This window comes from Blennius ocellaris (genome assembly GCF_963422515.1).
Source record: "Blennius ocellaris genome assembly, chromosome: 18".
Classification (NCBI taxonomy): domain Eukaryota; kingdom Metazoa; phylum Chordata; class Actinopteri; order Blenniiformes; family Blenniidae; genus Blennius; species Blennius ocellaris.
The window spans coordinates 24,139,597-24,160,701 of record NC_137667.1 but is presented as its reverse complement, the minus strand read 5'-3'; the positions used below and the strand labels follow the sequence as shown (position 1 = coordinate 24,160,701).

The following is a 21,105-nucleotide window of genomic DNA, read 5'->3' as shown; positions in this document are numbered from 1 at the left end:
GATGATTGTAAACATACAGTTGATGTCAGTGTAAATCAGCCTAAACTTCAGTGAGATCTATTCCCCGAGCCCTCATCTGAACAACATGAGTTTACAGCACACATCTCAAACACATTAGTTCAGGGGCCACATTCACCATACTTTCTTCTTTAGTGGGCCAGATGCTACAAATAGGGCCATAATAACATCTACATTTAAATTCTAAAGTTTTTCGTGCCTAATGGAAATGTCTGAGTTTTTGACAAACCAAACAAATACGATGGGAAATTACTCCAAGCTCAAGGTAATATCAGTGCATGTACTGTGAGTGTATGACAGAAAGACACTGCAATGTGTTTGAGGCTCACAGGTAAACTCACAGGCAATGAAATATGTTAGGTGGAGTGGTTGTCTCTCTGGAGGGTTGCAGGTTCCATTCCCTATCTCCTCCTGTCCACATGTTGAAGGGTCCTCGAGCCCCAAACTACTCCCAGTGGAGGGACTGAGCTCCTCGCATGGCAGCCGCCTCCATTGGAGTGTGAATGTGTGTGTGAATGTGATTAACATTGTAAAACTCTGAGGGACTGCTCCATCACTATGTCGGTGAAATCCATTTACCATATTTGTGAATTTGGCCAACCCGAGTCCCGAGTGCAACAGATTTACACCCTCCCTCTAGTTCCACGCAGTTCTTTTCCTCATTGTTCAAACTGTCAAACTGTCTCATGTTTCCACTGCACGGTGGTCGATGTCCACTCTTGATTTGTTCTCGCTGCACATGCAGCTCTCCCGACAGTGCATCCGGCTGATCGCAGCTGCCTCATGACCCACATGTCCCGAACATGACATGAGCCAAAAAACTCTTTGTCTCGGGCATCTCCAGTGTTTGGATGGAGGCCAGAGCATGTTCTGCAGGACGGGGGTGGAATTACATGACCGTTATTTGGGCTTCAGCAAAGCTCCATCAACCACCTATTGTACCCTGACCACCATGTTCTCTGGTTTCAGCAGGAAACGCGCGCGCGCACACGCAGGCACGAACGCATGCGCGAACGCACGTCTCTTATCAGCCGGGCAAGGTTTCAGGCACAAGCTGTGGTGATGATCATATCTATTGTGCTGAATGTAAGCTGAACTCTGTGTCCAGCTCACACACATGGAAACATACCAGATAATAGTTTCTATAGTGTGTGTGTGTGTGTGTGTGTGTGTGTGTGTGTGTGTGTGTGTGTGTGTGTGTGTGTGTGTGTGTGTGTGTGTGTGTGTGTGTGTGTGTGTGTGTGCACGCGTGTGTGTGCATGCATGCATGCTTGTGTGTGTCAGAGTATTTTGTAGCCTGGAATATTGCAGCAGTCTGGCTGGCGCTCAGGTCTGCGTGAAGCAGTAAAGACGACATCATGAGCATGAATCTGTGCTGGTCACATGGACCGTGTGGTTCTTGGGCATGGTGGCAACAGAGCGTGCGAGACAAGGAGGAGTCTGAGGATCAGACAGAGGTCGCCGTCTGGCCAAGGATGACTTGACAAGGTTTATTCAAACAGATTTTCCTGCTGAAATTCTGTGGGCACTTGGAGTAGTTTTCTTTCTCCAAAGTACCATAAACTTTTGTGCTCGCTCCATTACTCTACTCATAGTTTATTGAACTGAAGCTGTATATGGAAAAGAGGAAGAAGCCATCTTAGCAGTTATGAGGCTGACATAGTAGCAGGATAGCAACTTGTATGTATGTATCTTCATTTGTGTGTCTTTATTCAACAAACAGTAACACAATAGACCTTTGTTCATAGGCGTCCACACAAGGCAAATAAAAGAGTCTGTTGCATTAGTCTTTACTAATGTGTCTGTGCACAATGGGGTTGAGCGCCACCTGGCATCACCAGAAAGGACTGCATGCAAAGTCTGCTATTAATTATCAACAATATTTTCTTGTTTGTGAATAAAACTTCCTCCTATACAGCACATAACTACTGTGTGAGGATTCTACTCCCTGGTTCTTGGTCTCCTCTTGCTGCTTCAGGCCGTTTCCTCCTGAAGCACACTGATGGTGTGTTAGTGTAGCTCGCCCCTCTCTCACCATGCAGTGTGTATTGCATTAGTGTAGCTCGCCCCTCTCTCACCATGCAGTGTATATTGCATTAGTGTAGCTCGCCCCTCCCTCACCATGCAATGTGTATTGCATTAGTGTAGCTCGCCCCTCTCTCACCATGCAGTGTGTATTGCATTAGTGTAGCTCGCCCCTCTCTCACCATGCAGTGTGTATTGCATTAGTGTAGCTCGCCCCTCTCTCACCATGCAGTGTGGATTGCATTAGTGTAGCTCGCCCCTCTCTCACCATGCAGTGTGTATTGCATTAGTGTAGCTCGCCCCTCTCTGACCATGCAGTGTGTATTGCATTAGTGTAGCTCGCCCCTCTCTCACCATGCAGTGTGTATTGCATTAGTGTAGCTCGCCCCTCTCTCACCATGCAGTGTGTATTGCATTACTGTAGCTCGCGCCTCTCTCACCATGCAGTGTGTATTGCATTAGTGTAGCTCGCCCCTCTCTCACCATGCAGTGTGGATTGCATTAGGGTAGCTCGCCCCTCTCTCACCATGCAGTGTGGATTGCATTAGGGTAGCTCGCCCCTCTCTCACCATGCAGTGTGGATTGCATTAGGGTAGCTTGCCCCTCTCTCACCATGCAGTGTGTATTGCATTAGTGTAGCTCGCCCCTCTCTCACCATGCAGTGTGTATTGCATTAGTGTAGCTCGCCCCTCTCTCACCATGCAGTGTGGATTGCATTAGGGTAGCTTGCCCCTCTCTCACCATGCAGTGTGTATTGCATTAGTGTAGCTTGCTCCTCTCTCACCATGCAGTGTGTATTGCATTAGTGTAGCTCGCCCCTCTCTCACCATGCAGTGTGGATTGCATTAGTGTAGCTCGCCCCTCTCTCACCATGCAGTGTGTATTGCATTAGTGTAGCTCGCCCCTCTCTCACCATGCAGTGTGTATTGCATTAGTGTAGCTCGCCCCTCTCTCACCATGCAGTGTGTATTGCATTAGTGTAGCTCGCCCCTCTCTCACCATGCAGTGTGTATTGCATTACTGTAGCTCGCGCCTCTCTCACCATGCAGTGTGTATTGCATTAGTGTAGCTCGCCCCTCTCTCACCATGCAGTGTGGATTGCATTAGGGTAGCTTGCCCCTCTCTCACCATGCAGTGTGTATTGCATTGCTGTAGCTCGCCCCTCTCACACCATGCAGTGTGTATTGCATTAGTGTAGCTCGCCCCTCTCTCACCATGCAGTGTGTATTGCATTAGTGTAGCTCGCCCCTCTCTCACCATGCAGTGTGGATTGCATTAGGGTAGCTTGCCCCTCTCTCACCATGCAGTGTGTATTGCATTAGTGTAGCTTGCTCCTCTCTCACCATGCAGTGTGTATTGCATTAGTGTAGCTCGCCCCTCTCTCACCATGCAGTGTGTATTGCATTGCTGTAGCTCGCCCCTCTCACACCATGCAGTATTGCATTAGTGTAGCTCGCCCCTCTCTCACCATGCAGTGTGTATTGCATTAGTGTAGCTCGCCCCTCTCTCACCATGCAGTGTGTATTGCATTAGTGTAGCTCGCCCCTCTCTCACCATGCAGTGTGTATTGCATTAGTGTAGCTCGCCCCTCTCTCACCATGCAGTGTGTATTGCATTACTGTAGCTCGCGCCTCTCTCACCATGCAGTGTGTATTGCATTAGTGTAGCTCGCCCCTCTCTCACCATGCAGTGTGGATTGCATTAGGGTAGCTTGCCCCTCTCTCACCATGCAGTGTGTATTGCATTGCTGTAGCTCGCCCCTCTCACACCATGCAGTATTGCATTAGTGTAGCTCACCCATCTCTCACTTCCATAAAGTAACGTAACGATCCATAGCGTTTCATAATGATCCATAACGTAACAATCCATAACGTAACAATCCATAACACAACGTAGTATTCCATAGCGTTCCATAACGTAACGTAGGAATCTATAACGTTCCATAACGTAATGATCCACAATGTTCCATTACGTAACGTAAGGTTCCATAATGATCCATAATGTAATGTAGCGATCCATAATGTTCCAAAATGTAATGATCCATAATGCAATGTAGCGAGCCATAACGTAACGTAGCGATCCATAACGTTCCATAACATAATGATCCATAGCGACCCATAACATAATGTAACGATCCATAACGTTCCATAAATTAACATAACAATCCATAATGTTCCATAACATAACGTTCCATAACATAACGATCCATAACGTTTCATAGGGTAACGTAGCGATCCATAATGTTTCATAATACAATGTAACGATCCATAACGCCCCATAACGTAATGAACCATAATATAAGAACATTGCTCGAGCGCTCGGGTGCGGGGCAGTGACCGGAGCGTTCCCCCCGGTTGGCTGAGGCACAGACACAGGAGTCTTGAGCTTTCTGCTTAAACCAGTGGTTCTCAATTATTTTCTGTCACGCCCCCCCTAGAGGACAGAATTTTTTTCAGGGCCCCCCCCCCCCCCCCCCGAATTGTACTACCATTGAGAACTTGATCATATGTATTTATTTATCTGTATAAACCACTGTATGAGTTGCTGGCACCAGCATTCTGCATACAATCGCCTGATTATCAAAATAAATCTCTATGGTGTGAGGTTTTATGCACCTTGCGATGTGGTGGGCAACTTTGTAAGAGACTAACAGGCTTTTTTGTTTACTGATGCCGCGCTGACAAAATGACCGGCTTGTTGGCCATACTCATGGAGTTTACCATGAAACAACTCCAGTGGCTTACTGACATAACGGGTGTATGGTCTCCAGGTGTATGGTCTCCAGGTGTATGGTCTCCAGGTGTATGGTGTATGGTCTCCAGGTGTATGGTGTATGGTCTCCAGGTGTATGGTGTATGGTCTCCAGGTGTATGGTCTCCAGGTGTATGGTGTTTGGTCTCCAGGTGTATGGTGTATGGTCTCCAGGTTTATGGTGTATGGTCTCCAGGTGTATGGTCTCCAGGTGTATGGTGTATGGTCTCCAGGTGTATGGTCTCCAGGTGTATGGTGTATGGTCTCCAGGTGTATGGTGTTTGGTCTCCAGGTGTATGGTGTATGGTCTCCAGGTGTATGGTCTCCAGGTGTATGGTGTTTGGTCTCCAGGTGTATGGTGTATGGTCTCCAGGTTTATGGTGTATGGTCTCCAGGTGTATGGTCTCCAGGTGTATGGTGTATGGTCTCCAGGTGTATGGTGTATGGTCTCCAGGTGTATGGTCTCCAGGTGTATGGTGTATGGTCTCCAGGTGTATGGTGTTTGGTCTCCAGGTGTATGGTGTATGGTCTCCAGGTGTATGGTCTCCAGGTGTATGGTCTCCAGGTGTCGTCTTCATTTATTTGGTTTCATGCTCCGCTGCCAGAGTTTTTAGGCATAAAACACAAACGGGTGTTTCCTGGTTCCCGACGTGTTCACGGTAAACCCAAGGGCTATGTAGCATCGTCATATCTCCTGCTCTTACTAGCTTTATGTTTACTGTCACCTGTTTTCTTTTCCTCTGACGCCTCATCCTTTTTTCTTTTCACTCCTGTCAGAAACTTCTCCACCTCTCCTCCTCCTCCTCCAGCTCTGTACACCGGTGTTGGTGTGTAGTACTTCTTCTACACACTACTGGTGTGTAGAAGAACTGGTTGAACAGGCAGCCTGTTGATGAGTTTGAGCACTGCTGCCACCTAGTGGCTGGAGGCCCTTTTTTAATCCTTCAAGCATGAATAAAGACACTAATACTGAAAGTCGCGCCCGCCTCACGCCCCCCCTGACACCCCACCACGCCCCCCCAGGGGGGCGCGCCCCACCATTTGAGAAGCACTGGCTTAAACGCAGCAGCCACTCCACTCCGGCGCTGATCGCGGTCCGGCAGCTCAGCGTCGGAACACGGAGGCGCCGAACTCCGAGCTCCTTTTCATGGCTTCCGCGGTCCGTCCCCGTGATATAGCGCCACTGACCGCGGCTGAACAGAACGCTGACCGCCTCTGGAAAGCGGAGTTGTCGGAGCGCGATCAGCGCCGGAGACGAGAGCTCCAGACTCCCGTGTCCCGGACGCGCATCCACGCCACGGCGAGCGCTATGCTGCTAACAGAAAGCTCCAACGCGATGCAAAGTCCCTCCCCCCGGTCTCCCCCTGCCTCAAGTCGCTGTTTCACCACAAACACTAAAGTTGAGCAGCAAAGAAAAGCTGACCACACTGACAGAGGCTTCGTCCAGCCGACACATTAAAATATTGAGGGCGTGTCGTAAATCACTGACCAATCAGCAGACAGCAGCTCAAACTCAGACCCGTTCCATGGTCCTGGTACCCCAACGGAAGGGGAGCGGAAAAGCGGTCGCCTTTGGAGCGGTTTAGAGCGGTTTAGACCGCATTCCTGTCGTGACATGCGAACCGGAGCGGTTTAGACCGGTCTAGGCCGGTACTTTTTGTGCGGTGGAAACGGGGCTTAAGAGGCTCAATCTGGTCCCACCAAGCAAGGAACTTATAGAGGATTGAGACTACTTTTATTTTGACATTTCATTGTATTTTGCCCCAGAACGTTTCATTAAAATTTACTTTATGTTGAGATTGTAATCATTTTCAGTACTGTTTCATCTTGTAAAAATACAGACAATTTCATTACATACACTGTGACCACAACAAAGAAAAACCTTTGAAGTATAAATTTAAAGGTTATTGCAGCGATATTTTACCAGTCTGGTCACTCAGGATGGAAATGGACTGTATGTGGTCCTTGAAGTACATTCAATCTTATTTAATAATTATCTGTATACATCTTATATACATGTGTATATATTGTTACATCTTTGTAGTGGTTTAGTTATGTGCTTTGAAATAATCATAACATATTTGGTGTTTGGTTCATTCAATATCAACTGGTCCTACAACATCCCTACATCACAGGTTTAACTGTATATATCTACGTGAAAACCTTCTCCTCACAGAGGAGTAGGTTTACACCACTCGTTCTTTCTTTTCTGCCAACAAAATTCAAAAATTCAACTTGGAGGGGTCATGATCGATCACTGACCTCGTTTGACTCCATGTTAAAAGTCAATGAAACAATAAGCCATGCCCTGGGCCCTATATAATCCATCAACACAGAAACCACCAACATAGAAACCATCAACATAGAAACCATTAGCTTATGTAATCCTGGGTGACACACCCAAAGAGTTCAAATACCTGAGCTCCACCATTCAGCTGGACCAGCCAGGCTTGTCCAGTGAGCAGCATTAACTTCCAAGACATCAGACCAAATCCAGTCCACCCAATTCAGGCCCCGTTTAAATGACTATGGTGCTCAGAGTTTCTAAAAACGGAACTTCTTTATAAAAGAGCTCCCAACGTGGAACTTTTTGAAAATAGTCCGACTCTGTGGAAAATGTGTAAACGCAACTTTCTGGGAACAGAAAATGCTCAGAATCTCTACGTGTAGACAGTGGAATGCATTTTATCCTGGGACTTTATAGTTTTATAGTTGAAAGTTACTCGAAATAGCTGAAATTAGGGATGGGGCTGATCCGATCCAGTATTGGTATCGAGTTCTGATATGAACGTAATTCACAGATCGGAAATTTCCAATCCAACTGGCGGAGATTTCCGATACATGAAGCTTCATCTGTGCTCCTGCTGTAATGACTCCACAGTGTTTCCCTGCTGCTGTTCTGCTGGCGTTCTGTAAACTGTGGACTGGATTTCCTGAAGGGAGGCGGACCCCCACATTGTCCAAATGGAACAAAAATACTTTGTACTGCTTCCTTTTCTGATCTCATACTAACCTCAAGTTGTCTTTTGAGAGAATACATGCAAATATTCCTACATTTCATACTTTACTGTAGAGAGTCTATTACAGCCTCATATAAAATCAACAACAACAACAACAACAACAACAACAACAACAACAACAATAATACTGAAGCAAACAGAGCTCTGGCATCAGAATAGTATCGGTACCAGAAGATATCCAAATTTGGGCATCGGGATTGGATCGTAAGTGAAAAAACCTGGTTCGTGCTTCCCTAGTTGAAATAAACATGAAAATGCACAAAACAATGAGTTTTCACGTGAAATGTTGTTGTGTAAATGGGGCCTCAATTGTCTTTGAGATTGTTGTTGTCAGGGCCCAAACAATTAACCGGCCGATTGTAGTCATTAGAGAACAACGGGTCGTCAGCCAAAAAGCAGCTGATTGAAATCTGAGTGTCCAGTAGAGGAAGCGTGAGAAGCCGACACTAAGCAGTTTACCTCAGTGCTAAGTCACCGAGCTTGTGAAATGAACAACAATCAATAAGGTTCCCATGATGAGCTTCTATCACCTGTACCAAAAACAGCACCAAGTTATGAACCTGGAGTGTCTGTGTCTTCGCTGCCTGTGAACCCTTTTCTAAAAATCAACAAAGTGATTAGACACGAAAGATCATTTTAACCACATCTGAATAATCATGCATTCAATGAGCTCAGATCTTTATATTTAATTGGTGGCCAATATTTTCTTCTATTGTCATCGCAGAAGTGCTCAGTAACAATTCTGTTGGCCTGATGGTGATAAACAATCAAATGTTTGTCTCTTTCACAATGATCAAAGATGTCAGATCCTCGTCTGGATGATTAGCGCTTTGCAGAAAACTGGGTGTGTGTGTGTGTGTGTGTGTGTGTGTGTGTGTGTGTGTGTGTGTGTGTGTGTGTGTGTGTGTGTGTGTGTGTGTGTGTGTGTGTGTGTGTGTGTGTGTGTGTGTGTGTGTGTGTGTGTGTGTGTGCGTGTGTGCGTGCGTGCGTGCGTGCGTGCGTGCGTGCGTGCGTGCGTGCGTGCGTGCGTGCGTGCGTGCGTGCGTGCGTGCGTGCGTGCGTGTGTGTGTGCGCGCGTGTTTGCAAGCGTGGATCTATGGCCTCACCGCTCCGACAGGGAAGGCCAGGACGGCCATCATCCAGTCCCTCAGGCCAATCAGCTTCCTCAACTGCCGCTCCTGCTCCCTGCTGTCGCCTCCCTTAGTCAGCAGACTGGACACATCGATCAAGACACACAGACCAAAAAACACTGCCTGGATCACCTGCAGGGAGAGACGGGAGAGCTTTCACACACCAGACAAAGAGACAAAGAAGGAAAGGACGAGGCAGTGCGTTCTTTCAGAAGAGGCGAGGAGAGACTGGGCTGCTCTGAAAGTAATCATGAAATGTTGTGGTTTACTCATTTTCACAGAACCTTCCTCGCCTTCATCGAATTCAGCCAGTAATTTCACGCATTACTGCAAAGTAATTTCTTGTACCCCAGAGAGAAGAGGGCCTGAAATATGGAATTCACTTGAAAATGAGCATGTGTGAGCACACACAGCTGCTTATAACGGAAAAATAGAACCTGAGAAATGTTTTGTGGTTGCTGTCTTTTCACCAAATCTACTGCCTCTGGACATGAGCTGTAAAAGTGACAGCTCACCAGGAGGTGGCGAGCCAAACACTTCACAAGTGGGAAACTTTAAAGACCCCATATTATACAGTTTTTCACATTGTTTCTGCTTTGGTCCTGAATTTCAGTAAGTCTAAAAGTCCCTCTCGTGAGCTTTACTGAGAACAGCTTGTTTCTGTTTCCGTACCTCTGAAAACCAATAAGCTGTCGGTCCACGCCTACCTGTCTGCTTTCCTGGCCCATTTGCAAAGAGATCAAAATGAGCATACGCTGATCATTTTAGAGGGCAGAGCTCATCGACCTGTGGGAGGGTCAAAGCAAGGATCCACTACCAGAAGGAGGGGTTATTCCCCCAGATGATGTCATGAAGGGAACATCTCTGAATCGCCTGTCTGAGGATACAGTTGCTAAACCGTGATGCAAGCACATGAGGGAAAATGACAGACTTTAAACAATCATAAAATCATGATCATAAAAGGAATCTACAGGTTAATTGATGAGCTAAATAATTGTTAGCATTAGCATAATAATTTTATAAAAGAGAGCCTCCTGTAATAACAATCCAAATTGGTCGTCTGTCCATACAAATGTCTCCACACTCTCCTTGTTAATGTTTACAGCTTATTATGTGTGTGGTTTCATTACAAACATATAACAGCACCCACACGTGGTTTTACAAGAGAACTACATTGTTTTCAATGTTTGTGCCACGTAAACGGACATTGTTTTCAAATTGTTACCGTGCAAATGTTTTCGGAAATGAAAACGCAAAAACGATGCATTTTCACTTAAAATGTTCTCATGTAAAAAGGGGCTGAGTCTGACTGATGTGTAAAACTTTTCAAATGCCCCACAGCAAGGTTTGTCCAACGTGAATAAATCCTCAACAGCAGGAAACACTGGCTTATTCTGCAAAAAGAACAACAAACCCCACAAATCGGACAGATTTCAACAAAGCCACGCAATGTGCACCTTAAATATGACAATCATGCCAAATTACAAATGCTGCATTTCAAGGAGAAGCTCTCCGACAGCTTGAGGTGAGAGGCGGAGCACAGCGGCTGGATAGTTTAACCTCTATGTGTGTAATAACACTCTCCTATCGATATATTCACAGTGATGGATGTGACCTCCTTCTCCAAGGAGAGGATGCAAACAACTATCTCCCCTCCCCCGCTCTGGGAGCATCAGATGTCACCTGCTAGGTGAGGACACAGCAAGTTCATAAAGGTATTATATAGCCTCAACGCCATCCATATGCATTTATGTACAGAGCAGAGCTCAAGCAGGATTTTGAGCGTCAATGAACCATCAGAAGAAGTAAAATGTACATTTTATTGTTCGATACATCAATTAGACAGAGAAGAAGCACTTTGCTGAAGCACTACAGTAAAACCAATCTATTTCTGTTACTATAGTTTATGTTCATTAAAGCCAGAGTGGTTCATCTGGATCAAAATTAGTACTTGAACATAGTTAATGTCAGTTACAGGACGATGCTCTATAATCTGGATGTTAGTGGAGGAAGATGCTCTATAATCTGGATGTTAGTGGAGGAAGGTGCTCTATAATCTGGATGTTAGTGGAGGAAGATGCTCTATAATCTGGATGTTAGTGGAGGAAGATGCTCTATAATCTGGATGTTAGTGGAGGAAGGTGCTCTATAATCTGGATGTTAGTGGAGGAAGATGTTCTATAATCTGGATGTTAGTGGAGGAAGGTGCTCTATAATCTGGATGTTAGTGGAGGAAGATGTTCTATAATCTGGATGTTAGTGAAGGAAGATGCTCTATAATCTGGATGTTAGTGGAGGTAGATGTTCTATAATCTGGATGTTAGTGGAGGAAGATGTTCTATAATGTGGATGTTAGTGAAGGAAGATGTTCTATAATCTGGATGTTAGTGGAGGAAGATGTTCTATAATCTGGATGTTAGTGAAGGAAGATGCTCTATAATCTGATGTTAGAGGAGGAAGATGCTTTATAATCTGGATGTTAGAGGAAGGCGATGCTCTATAATCTGATGTTAGTGAAGGAAGATGCTCTATAATCTGATGTTAGTGAAGGAAGATGCTCTATAATCTGATGTTAGTAGGAGGAAGATGCTCTATAATCTGATGTTAGTGAAGGAAGATGCTCTATAATCTGATGTTAGTGAAGGAAGATGCTCTATAATCTGGATGTTAGAGGAAGGCGATGCTCTATAATCTGATGTTAGTGAAGGAAGATGCTCTATAATCTGATGTTAGTGAAGGAAGATGCTCTATAATCTGGATGTTAGAGGAAGGCGGTGCTCTATAATCTGATGTTAGTGAAGGAAGATGCTCTATAATCTGGATGTTAGAGGAAGGCGATGCTCTATAATCTGATGTTAGTGAAGGAAGATGCTCTATAATCTGATGTTAGTGAAGGAAGATGCTCTATAATCTGGATGTTAGAGGAAGGCGGTGCTCTATAATCTGATGTTAGTGAAGGAAGATGCTCTATAATCTGATGTTAGTGAAGGAAGATGCTCTATAATCTGATGTTAGTAGGAGGAAGATGCTCTATAATCTGATGTTAGTGAAGGAAGATGCTCTATAATCTGATGTTAGAGGAAGGCGATGCTCTATAATCTGATGTTAGTGAAGGAAGGTGCTCTATAATCTGATGTTAGTGAAGGAAGATGCTCTATAATCTGGATGTTAGTAGGAGGAAGATGCTCTATAATCTGGATGTTAGTAGGAGGAAGATGCTCTATAATCTGATGTTAGAGGAGGAAGATGCTCTATAATCTGATGTTAGTGAAGGAAGATGCTCTATAATCTGGATGTTAGTAGGAGGAAGATGCTCTATAATCTGGATGTTAGTGAAGGAAGATGCTCTATAATCTGATGTTAGAGGAGGAAGATGCTCTATAATCTGGATGTTAGTAGAAGGAAGATGCTCTATAATCTGATGTTAGAGGAGGAAGATGCTCTATAATCTGGATGTTAGTGGGGGAAGATGCTCTATAAACTGAACATTGGCTGAAGTTACATGAGAATAGTAATAGTTACTCTATAGTCTAAATTAAATTAAGATACATACTTACATTACTTACAAAACCTCAAAATATTCAAATCGAGCTATTTTTAGTGTCGGAAACATAAAACATTTGGGTATCTGTTATAAAATATGCCGATCATTTGATCCTAAAAACAGATGCTAAATTATTGATAAATCAAGTGGCTCCTCATTAATTTATTAATCAATCTCATAGTTGTCCATGATTATGGAGATTTGTTAATAAAAAAGGAATTGGTATGAAGGAGTCGATGAGGAAGATGTCTGCTTTAGTGTGTCACTTTCATATTGAAGTGCACACACACACACACACACACACACACACACACACACACACACACACACACACACACACACACACACACACACACACACACACACACACACACACACACACACACACACACACACACACACACACACACACACACACACACACACACAGGGAACCAGATGTGGCGGCGCTGTGTTTCCTGGCTGCCAGTGGACACGGCTCTTTAACAGCACAGTAAACCAGGGGGGAAAAGTTTAATGTGGAAAGTATAACAGCTTTCTGTCAGTCACACGCACGCACGCACGCACGCACGCACACACACACGTTGTTATTATGACTTAACAAGTTTTTCACAGCAAAGAAAACTGTTTGTTAGCTTATTTTTGGCTCATTATTTATATTGAATTAGTTAAACTATTACATAAGACGTGTTTGTATTGTAGTAATGTTACATTTACATGTGGCTTGCTCCCCATAAAGAAATGAGAAAAGAATAAAAAAATTATTGAGAAAATCTGGAGAAATGTTCCTTTTCCTCTATCACAGATTATGTAGAGGATATTATATTTAGATTTTTTTTTTTTTACTTTTTAAAATATTTTAAAGCAATGTTTCACTCAGGTGCAGCGGTAAGAACTTGAGGAAAGAAATGCTTTACTGATGCTTTCACTCTTGTAATAAAGGTTGAATACATAAAGAACATTTTAATTCCACTCAAAGCAGCTCAGGGGTGAAGAAACTGTGATTTGTCCTCATGTCTCGCTGCCTAAAACAGTGCAGTGAAATAGAGCCGCTTGTCTTCAGCAGCCAAACACTGGCTGTGTTCAGACTGTTCCACACCCTGCCCCGAACGGAGGAGAACCCAACACAGTGCAGGACTCTGCTGGGAAAGTCAAGACTTGTGGCACTGTGTATGAGCATACCAGTAAATTAATAATACATAAATAAATACATTTGGAAACAGCAGCAGCAGCAGTGAGGATTCAAGAACTCCTAAATGAATGTAGAGGAAATCCTGCAGCTTCTGACAACCTTTTATTCAAATGTTTTCTAACAGTGCATGTGGTGGCGCCATAAAGAACTCATTTTGAATTTAAGAACATGACAATGTAGGAATGTTGTTCCAATAACATCTGTGGAAAAAAATGCATGTGTGTATTGCCCTAAGTACTCGGTATCAGGCAGTACTCAAATGTATGAGTATTTGCCATTACAGTACTCATTTGGGAAAAAACGTGGTATCGGGGCATCCCTCGACTGAAGCATGAATTTCTTCAGGAGTAGAATCAACAGGCAGAAAGAAGCTCATCTTTTCTGTTTTTCTCAAAGTGGCTGCGAGCAGCTGATTCGCTGCACACAGAGCTGGCTTTGTAACATAAGTGCCTTTATGTGTTGGTATGAATAGTGGCAGTGTCTTCCTCTGATTTCTGTTGGTGGTTACAGTGTAAAGTTTCTAATTGGATTTCACTGGTGGATAAAGGACAGCGATTGTAAAGAGTTAGATGTGGTCTGCTGCTGCACCTCAACTGTGCAGCAGCAGCTTTTACACGCACAATAAAGAGCACCAATACAATGACTCAGGAGTTACCCTGGGCTTTGGCACAGCTAGCTCACTGCACATGGCGGGAAACAAGACAAAACGACTTTCCCTTACAAGACTGACAACCAGCAGCTAAAAGCAGAGGAAGCTATTGAAAAGCTTGCAGGGTCAAAGGGTAAATGTGACAATATGATATTACAAAACCTTCAAAAATCTAAGAAAATTAAAGCCTGTAAACATTTTATTTGCTTTTGAAAATTCTGAAAACAGTTTAAAAGCTTTTTTTAAGGCCCAGTTTAAAAGAAATTTCAATTGAAAACATTTCCGTGTTTTCGTTTGCAGTAAAGATTTACGTTTCCACGGCAACATTTTGAAACTTATGTCTGTTCACAAAGAAATAGCAGACGCGCTGAAAACGATGACGTTAGCATGTTTAGCTATAGTGGAAGCTGTTGGTTGTTTTTGTAATGAAAGAATAATACACTCTGAACATTAACAACGGGAATACACGGGCATTCATATGAACAGACGACGGAGTTGAATTGTTATTGTGGTGTCTCTACCAGCTCATGTGCAGAACAATATTAATTACAGCCATGATGCTCATGTGCAGTAGCAGCATTCTCCCCCCATTTCCACTGAGATGTTGTTGTGGCATTTTCCAAACATTTCACGTTGGAAGCCGTTTTTTAAACGTGGCTCTGAGCACAGTTTCATGTAGACAGACGCCCAAAACGCAACTAAAGTTTCCCGTTTTCACTTGGAAATGTTGTAAACGGGGCCTAAATTAAGCTAATTAAAACTAAGGTACTTCAACAAAGTTTTAATTAATAAGAAATTCATTGATTTAATTAATTTTAGAAGTGATGTGTTTTTGACATTTTATATATATAATTTAAGTGTGCATGTGTGAAGATATTTAAACATACATGTTTGTATTTTGTGTCATACCATGGCTTTGGCATGTCTGAGTTATTGTCTGAATGTCTGAAATATTATTAATAATAATTAAAACAAGAGCAATCAGAGATTTCTGACCTGTGTCCAGTCTTCACATGGGCACAGGGAAATGACAGATATTCCACATCCAGACCAACTGCCTTTTTTCATTTATTTAGTTTGGTGATCACGTGATTTTATTTCAGAATTTGAAAGAACACAAAATCAGACAATATATTGCACAATTAACATTTTCTATTTGAATGAACATTTCTACACCAAAGTATAACGATCAAAGTATGATCAAAATGTACCTGCTTGTGTACAATTGTTTATGAAGATCCGCACATTAGTTTTTCAGATATCTTCTTACCAGACAGAAAGACAAACAGACAAAAAAACGGGTAATTTTCTAACCTGCTTGGTGGAGGTAATAATCAATAAATGTATAAAAAAATATTGGTGTCTGGGACTCACGGTGCACGCGCACCGCGCCCCCGGAAGACACTAATGACTTAGCGCGGTTTTTGCAGCACAACACCTGTTCCGGTTCAGCCTTTACCCGTCAATCTGCCCCCCTTAAACCACATTCGACCCCTGGGAGAGACTCCGGGGCCCCGGTTATTGTTGTTTACGGCCACGGCTTCCGGTAAACAAAGAGAAGCAGCACGTGAACCGCTGAGTAATCATATATTTGTAACGTGTGTGAAGGAAAAGCAGGGTCGTTACCAGGTCGATGAAGGTCAGGAACTTCCAGCTGCCCCCGTAAGTCTGGTGCGCGGGCATGTCCAGAGCCTTGTAGTGGCAGAGGATGGAGAAGTAGGACAGCAGGATGGCGACCCGCAGAACCTGCGAGGGGATCAGCGCCATGATGCTCGGCTCCGTCTACCTGCCCGCCCGCCTTTCACCTCTCTGCGCCGGTCTGACTCCTCCGCCACGGCCCGCCGCTCTGGATTCTGGACCCGGGGCTGTGGACCTGGTACTGTGGACCTCCGTGTGTCTGAGAGCCGCTCCTCCTGCCCCCCACTTCCCCTCACCGGCTGCTCTCTGGACTGCTTCCGTGTTATGGTGGTGACGTCATGGGGTAGATACAATGTAACGATGTATGAAACAATGTTTACGACGTATTTAGGATTTATACCATTGATCATATTAAGAATTATTTCTGTTTAAATATAACATTTCACATTATGTTCATATAAAAGCTAATTTATGTATAAATTGTGTGCGTGTGTGTGTGTGCGTGCGTGTGTGTGTGTGTGTGTGTGTGTGTGTGTGTGTGTGTGTGCGTGCGTGAGAGAGAGAGAGAACCATAAATCTGAGAAGTCAATTTAACCTAATCAAACCTGTGAAATCAACAATAAAATTAAAGTTAGTATATTTGCACAAAAAAGTCCTGCACAGATTTAAAAGACAAATGGCACAAACACTTCAGTTCTGTGTGATCTGTCAGAAATCAGAAATCAAACCCTATATGGTGTCATCGGGGGTTTAGCCAATCCAAATCAAGGTGGGCCCTCCCTTTGACTCCTCCCACAATTAGACAGCTCTGCTGTGGCACATGGCACCACGAGACGAAGTACTTCCTCCTCTTCCCAAAATGGCATGTGTGGGCAATTTTCAGAAAAGACAACTGAAAAAATAGTGGACGTGATGCTCAAAGCCATCTTAAATATGTATATAATGGCCATCACTACTTTTCAATATCTAATTTTGCCTGAATTCATCTTGTTTTGCTTATATTCAGGTGCACTCAATAGTCCAGAAATTACAGTATATGGACCTATGATCTATTTAATTTTTCACTTCCAAAATGAAATAATAAAATTTAAATATATTACCCTTAAGAAGCAAAATGCCCTCCCCCTAATAAATTATGAACACCCATGATTTTTAGATGGACACCCAAAACACCAATTTCTGCCTAAACTATGGTGAGCGGAACCAGTCCAGTTCACACAGACACGGTCGATTTTGAAAGCAGCTCCTATGATCCAATATTCAAATGGCTGAAAGGCTAAATATCAGGCAATATACTATGAATACAATGATTTTGGACCAACAAAACACATGTGAAAGTGTTGAAAAGCTGTATAACACGACCATTTTAAATGAACTTGGAGCAGCATCAGATTGACATAAAAACAACATCAGACCAAAGAAGAGCAGCGAGCAGCAGGCCAAACCCACAGAGTAGTACAAGACCAGCTTCAGACCAATATAGACTGGCATCAAGCAATCATTAGACCAACATAGACCACCAGTAGACCAGCATGGAACACTATCAGACTTTCATCAGACAACCATAGACCAGCATCAGGCCAGTACAGACACTATCAGAGCACCATCAGGCTAACTCTAGACCAATATAGACCAGCATCAGGCCAGTACAGACACTATCAGAGCACCATCAGGCTAACTCTAGACCAATATAGACCAGCATCAGATCACCATTAGATGAGCATAGAATATCAGACTTCATGAGGTTTCCATTAAACCAATTTGGAATACTATCAGATTGGCATCAAACCAATATCAAAGCAAGTATCAGAAAACATTCAAGGAATGTTTTCTGATACATCTGGTGCTACTAGCGACGGGGTTGATCCGATCCAGTATCAGTATCGGGTTCAGATATTGATGTAATTCACAGATCACACATTTCCAATCCAACCTGCAGAGATTTCTGATCCATGAAGCCTTGCCTGCTTTACTGTTGCTGAAATGACTCCACAGTGTTTCCTGCCTGCACTGCTGGCTGGCTGCAAACTGTGGACTGGATTTCCTGAAGGGAGGCGGATCTCAACGAGACGTGGAGTAATGAGTCAGGAAATCCATTCCACAGTTTGCAGCCAGCTTAGCAGGCTAACGTAGTAGCACTGTGCTATCCAACTGTTCATGACAACATGTTGCTGTTTGGATGGATTTTACACTCAAAACAATGCAAGGCAGCAACTTGGATGTAATCAAAGCAACACAGAAACGTGGATGATATCAAAGCAACTCAGCAACGTGGTTGTTAGCAAAGCCGTTGTCCAGCAAGGCGGTGCTCTGCCGCCAGACATCAGCGTTTTAAAATTCCAGCTCTCCAGGGGGGCTTTTCCACCGGAAAGAACCAGGGGCTAGCTCAGAGCAAGGGCCAAAGTTAGCACCAGTTCTTTGTCTTTTGCAGAGCTCCTCCACTGCACTCTCAGCTGCGTGAGATATAGAATTTAGAAGCAGTTTTCTATTGTTTTCACGCTTTTCATCGTAACATCATTCTAACTAACTTTCATGTCTTGTTTCGCGTTATGACCGCAGGCTAAGCCACTGCAGTCGCTGTGCAATGCAGTGTGAGGCTGCATTGCGCTCCGCTACAAGACGCTCCACTATTTTTTACCACAGAACTTCATAATGAAGTGATACTTTTGGTTCATAAGCAACTAAAAACCAAACTACATACTACTGTAAATGAAAGCTGGATTTTTTTTAACCATAAAATGAGCCTTTTAATGGTTTCATGTGAAAGAGAACTTTAATCAGCGTGTGTTTATGTAGGTTTCCATTATAAATGGCTGTAGAGCTGCATTCTATCATTCTACTCCTCCATTCCTCCTGATGCTGAAGCTTTTGATTCAGACACATCCAGAAGTAAAATGAAAGGAGCAGAAATTCACTATGTAATGCCCAAATGTTGAAAAATAAGCCCCAAGTTCATTCACGTCTCTCTCTCTCTCTCTCTCTCTCTCTCTCTCTCTCTCTCTCTCTCTCTCTCTCTCTCTCTCTCTGGCCACTCCACGGCTCTGGACGGAGAAAGACGTGAAAAAACACCAATAGAGCAACGAGGAGACTCAATGTTTTCTGTCTCTTTCATCTGCATGTGAGGTTCTGGCCAGACTCGATGCAGTGACCCGGACCAAACAGATGAATACAGTCCATCTCCTCGTTCTTCTAAATGAGCACTGTCAGCACTGATCTGCGAAATCAGTGACGCATCATGTTTTGGAGTGACGTAATGACGTGGCTCTCGCTTGACTCCGTTAACGGTGATAAAAGAACCAGTACTTTGGCGGTGCTCATTTTAGAACTGGCCCTGGCACCAGCCCTAAACTAGCTCCTGGTTCTTTCTGGTGGAAAAGCCGTACAGGAGAACAGCTCTGACATCCAAACAATGAACAGCAGCTCCTCCAAGCTGTCAGCTCCTGCTTCACACCTCCGTGAAGCTGCGTCCTACTCCACACTAAACTCCCTGAAAATAGACCCAATGGTTGGAGTTACGTTAGAACTGGAGACGTTCTGTTGGTGCTGCGTTGCTAAAGAATTTCTCCAGGGATTAATAAAGTGATTGAGAGGTTTTAAAGATAGAACTAGTTTATTATGAGATGATGACGTCACGCAGACCCCACATTGTCCACATGGAAGAAAAATACCCTGTACTGCTTCCTTTTCTGACCTTATACTAACCTCAAGTTGTATTTTGAGAGAATGCATGCAAACATTCCTACATTTATTACTTTACTGTCAAGAGGAGTTTATTACAGCCTCATATAAAATGAACAATAATTATGATAATAATAATAATAATATTAAAGGAAAGAGAACTCTGGTATTGGAACAGTGTCAATATCTGCAGCTATCCACCTTCTGCTAACGGGATCGGAAGTGAAAAAACCTGGATCGGTGCTACCATACTTCAGACCAACATAAAACAGCATAAAAAAGCATCAGGGCAGCATCGGACCAACATAAACCAAGAAAGACCACCAATAGACCAGCACAGAACACATCTGGATTAGCATTAGCCCACCATAAATCAGTATCAGGCCAGTATAGACAAGTATCAGACTAGTTGACTCCAGTGGCTCCTGTGAAGCCCCTCTTTTCCACCTGGGTCCCCTGGCTCCACATGTGAAGCCAATGGTTTTAAACCTGGATTATAGAATGTACAGTGGTTTTAAACGTAGGTTTTAGAATGGAAAGTGATTTTATACCTGCGTTTTAGAATGGACAGTGGTTTTATACCTAGGTTTTAGAATGAACACTGATTTTAAACCAAGGTTTTAGAATGAACAGTGATTTTAAACCAAGGTTTTAGAATGAACACTGATTTTAAACCTAGGTTTTAGAATGAACACTGATTTTAAACCAAGGTTTTAGAATGAACACTGATTTTAAACCTAGGTTTTAGAATGAACACTGATTTTAAACCTAGGTTTTAGAATGAACACTGATTTTAAACCAAGGTTTTAGAATGAACACTGATTTTAAACCTAGGTTTTAGAAGGAACACTGATTTTAAACCAAGGTTTTAGAATGAACAGTTGTTTTAAACCGAGTTCTCTAGCTGGACGGGGCTGGGCCTTCGCTTTTCCTGGTCTGCGGGGGGGTGGGGGTGCTGGTCCGAAGCCTCGGCAGCTTGAGCTTTCTCTGTCCCGCCGGGTTGGTGGGGTGGTGGTGGGGAGGCCGGCCCCCGGGGGTGCGGCGGGCTTCGCCGTCGGGATCAGGGGGGGCTCCCCGCCCATGCGGCCTGGGAGCCCTGCTCCGGCTGGTCCCAGCTTAGCGGCTTGGGACGGGGCCTGGGGCTCTGCACCCTTTATTCTTCTCTTGTGGGCCCCTCTGGCCTGGGGGGTGGGGATCTTCTCTACACTCTCCGTCTGGTGCCTTCTGGGTTGGGGCGTGGCTCTCCAGGGTGGTTCGGTCTGGGGCCCAGGTGGTGGTGTCCGAGCCCAATGGCCTCACGCCCCAGGGTGGTGCTGCAGCCCCCCCCCCCCCCCCCACAACAATTCCAACCACACCCAGTGGACAAACCACACACACACACACACACACACACACACACACTTCCACTCCTCATTGATGAGATTTGCGGCTGATTTTTCTTGTTTTCTGTTACTGTTCTT

At 44.1% G+C, this 21,105-nt stretch overlaps 1 protein-coding gene across 1 annotated transcript in view; it reads right to left on the bottom strand.

Annotated features, from left to right (window-relative positions):
* aig1 (androgen-induced 1 (H. sapiens)) overlaps window positions 1-16,258 on the bottom strand; it is a 38,866-nt gene extending 22,608 nt beyond the window's left edge. Inside the window, exons 1-2 of the mRNA XM_080514379.1 lie at window positions 15,956-16,258; window positions 8,921-9,076 (exon numbers count right to left, since the gene is read on the bottom strand). Of these exons, the coding sequence (XP_080370505.1) occupies window positions 8,921-9,076; window positions 15,956-16,096 (297 nt within the window). The 5' untranslated portion in view covers window positions 16,097-16,258. The remainder of the gene's footprint in view (window positions 1-8,920; window positions 9,077-15,955) is intronic.
* Window positions 16,259-21,105: the final 4,847 nt, after the last annotated feature.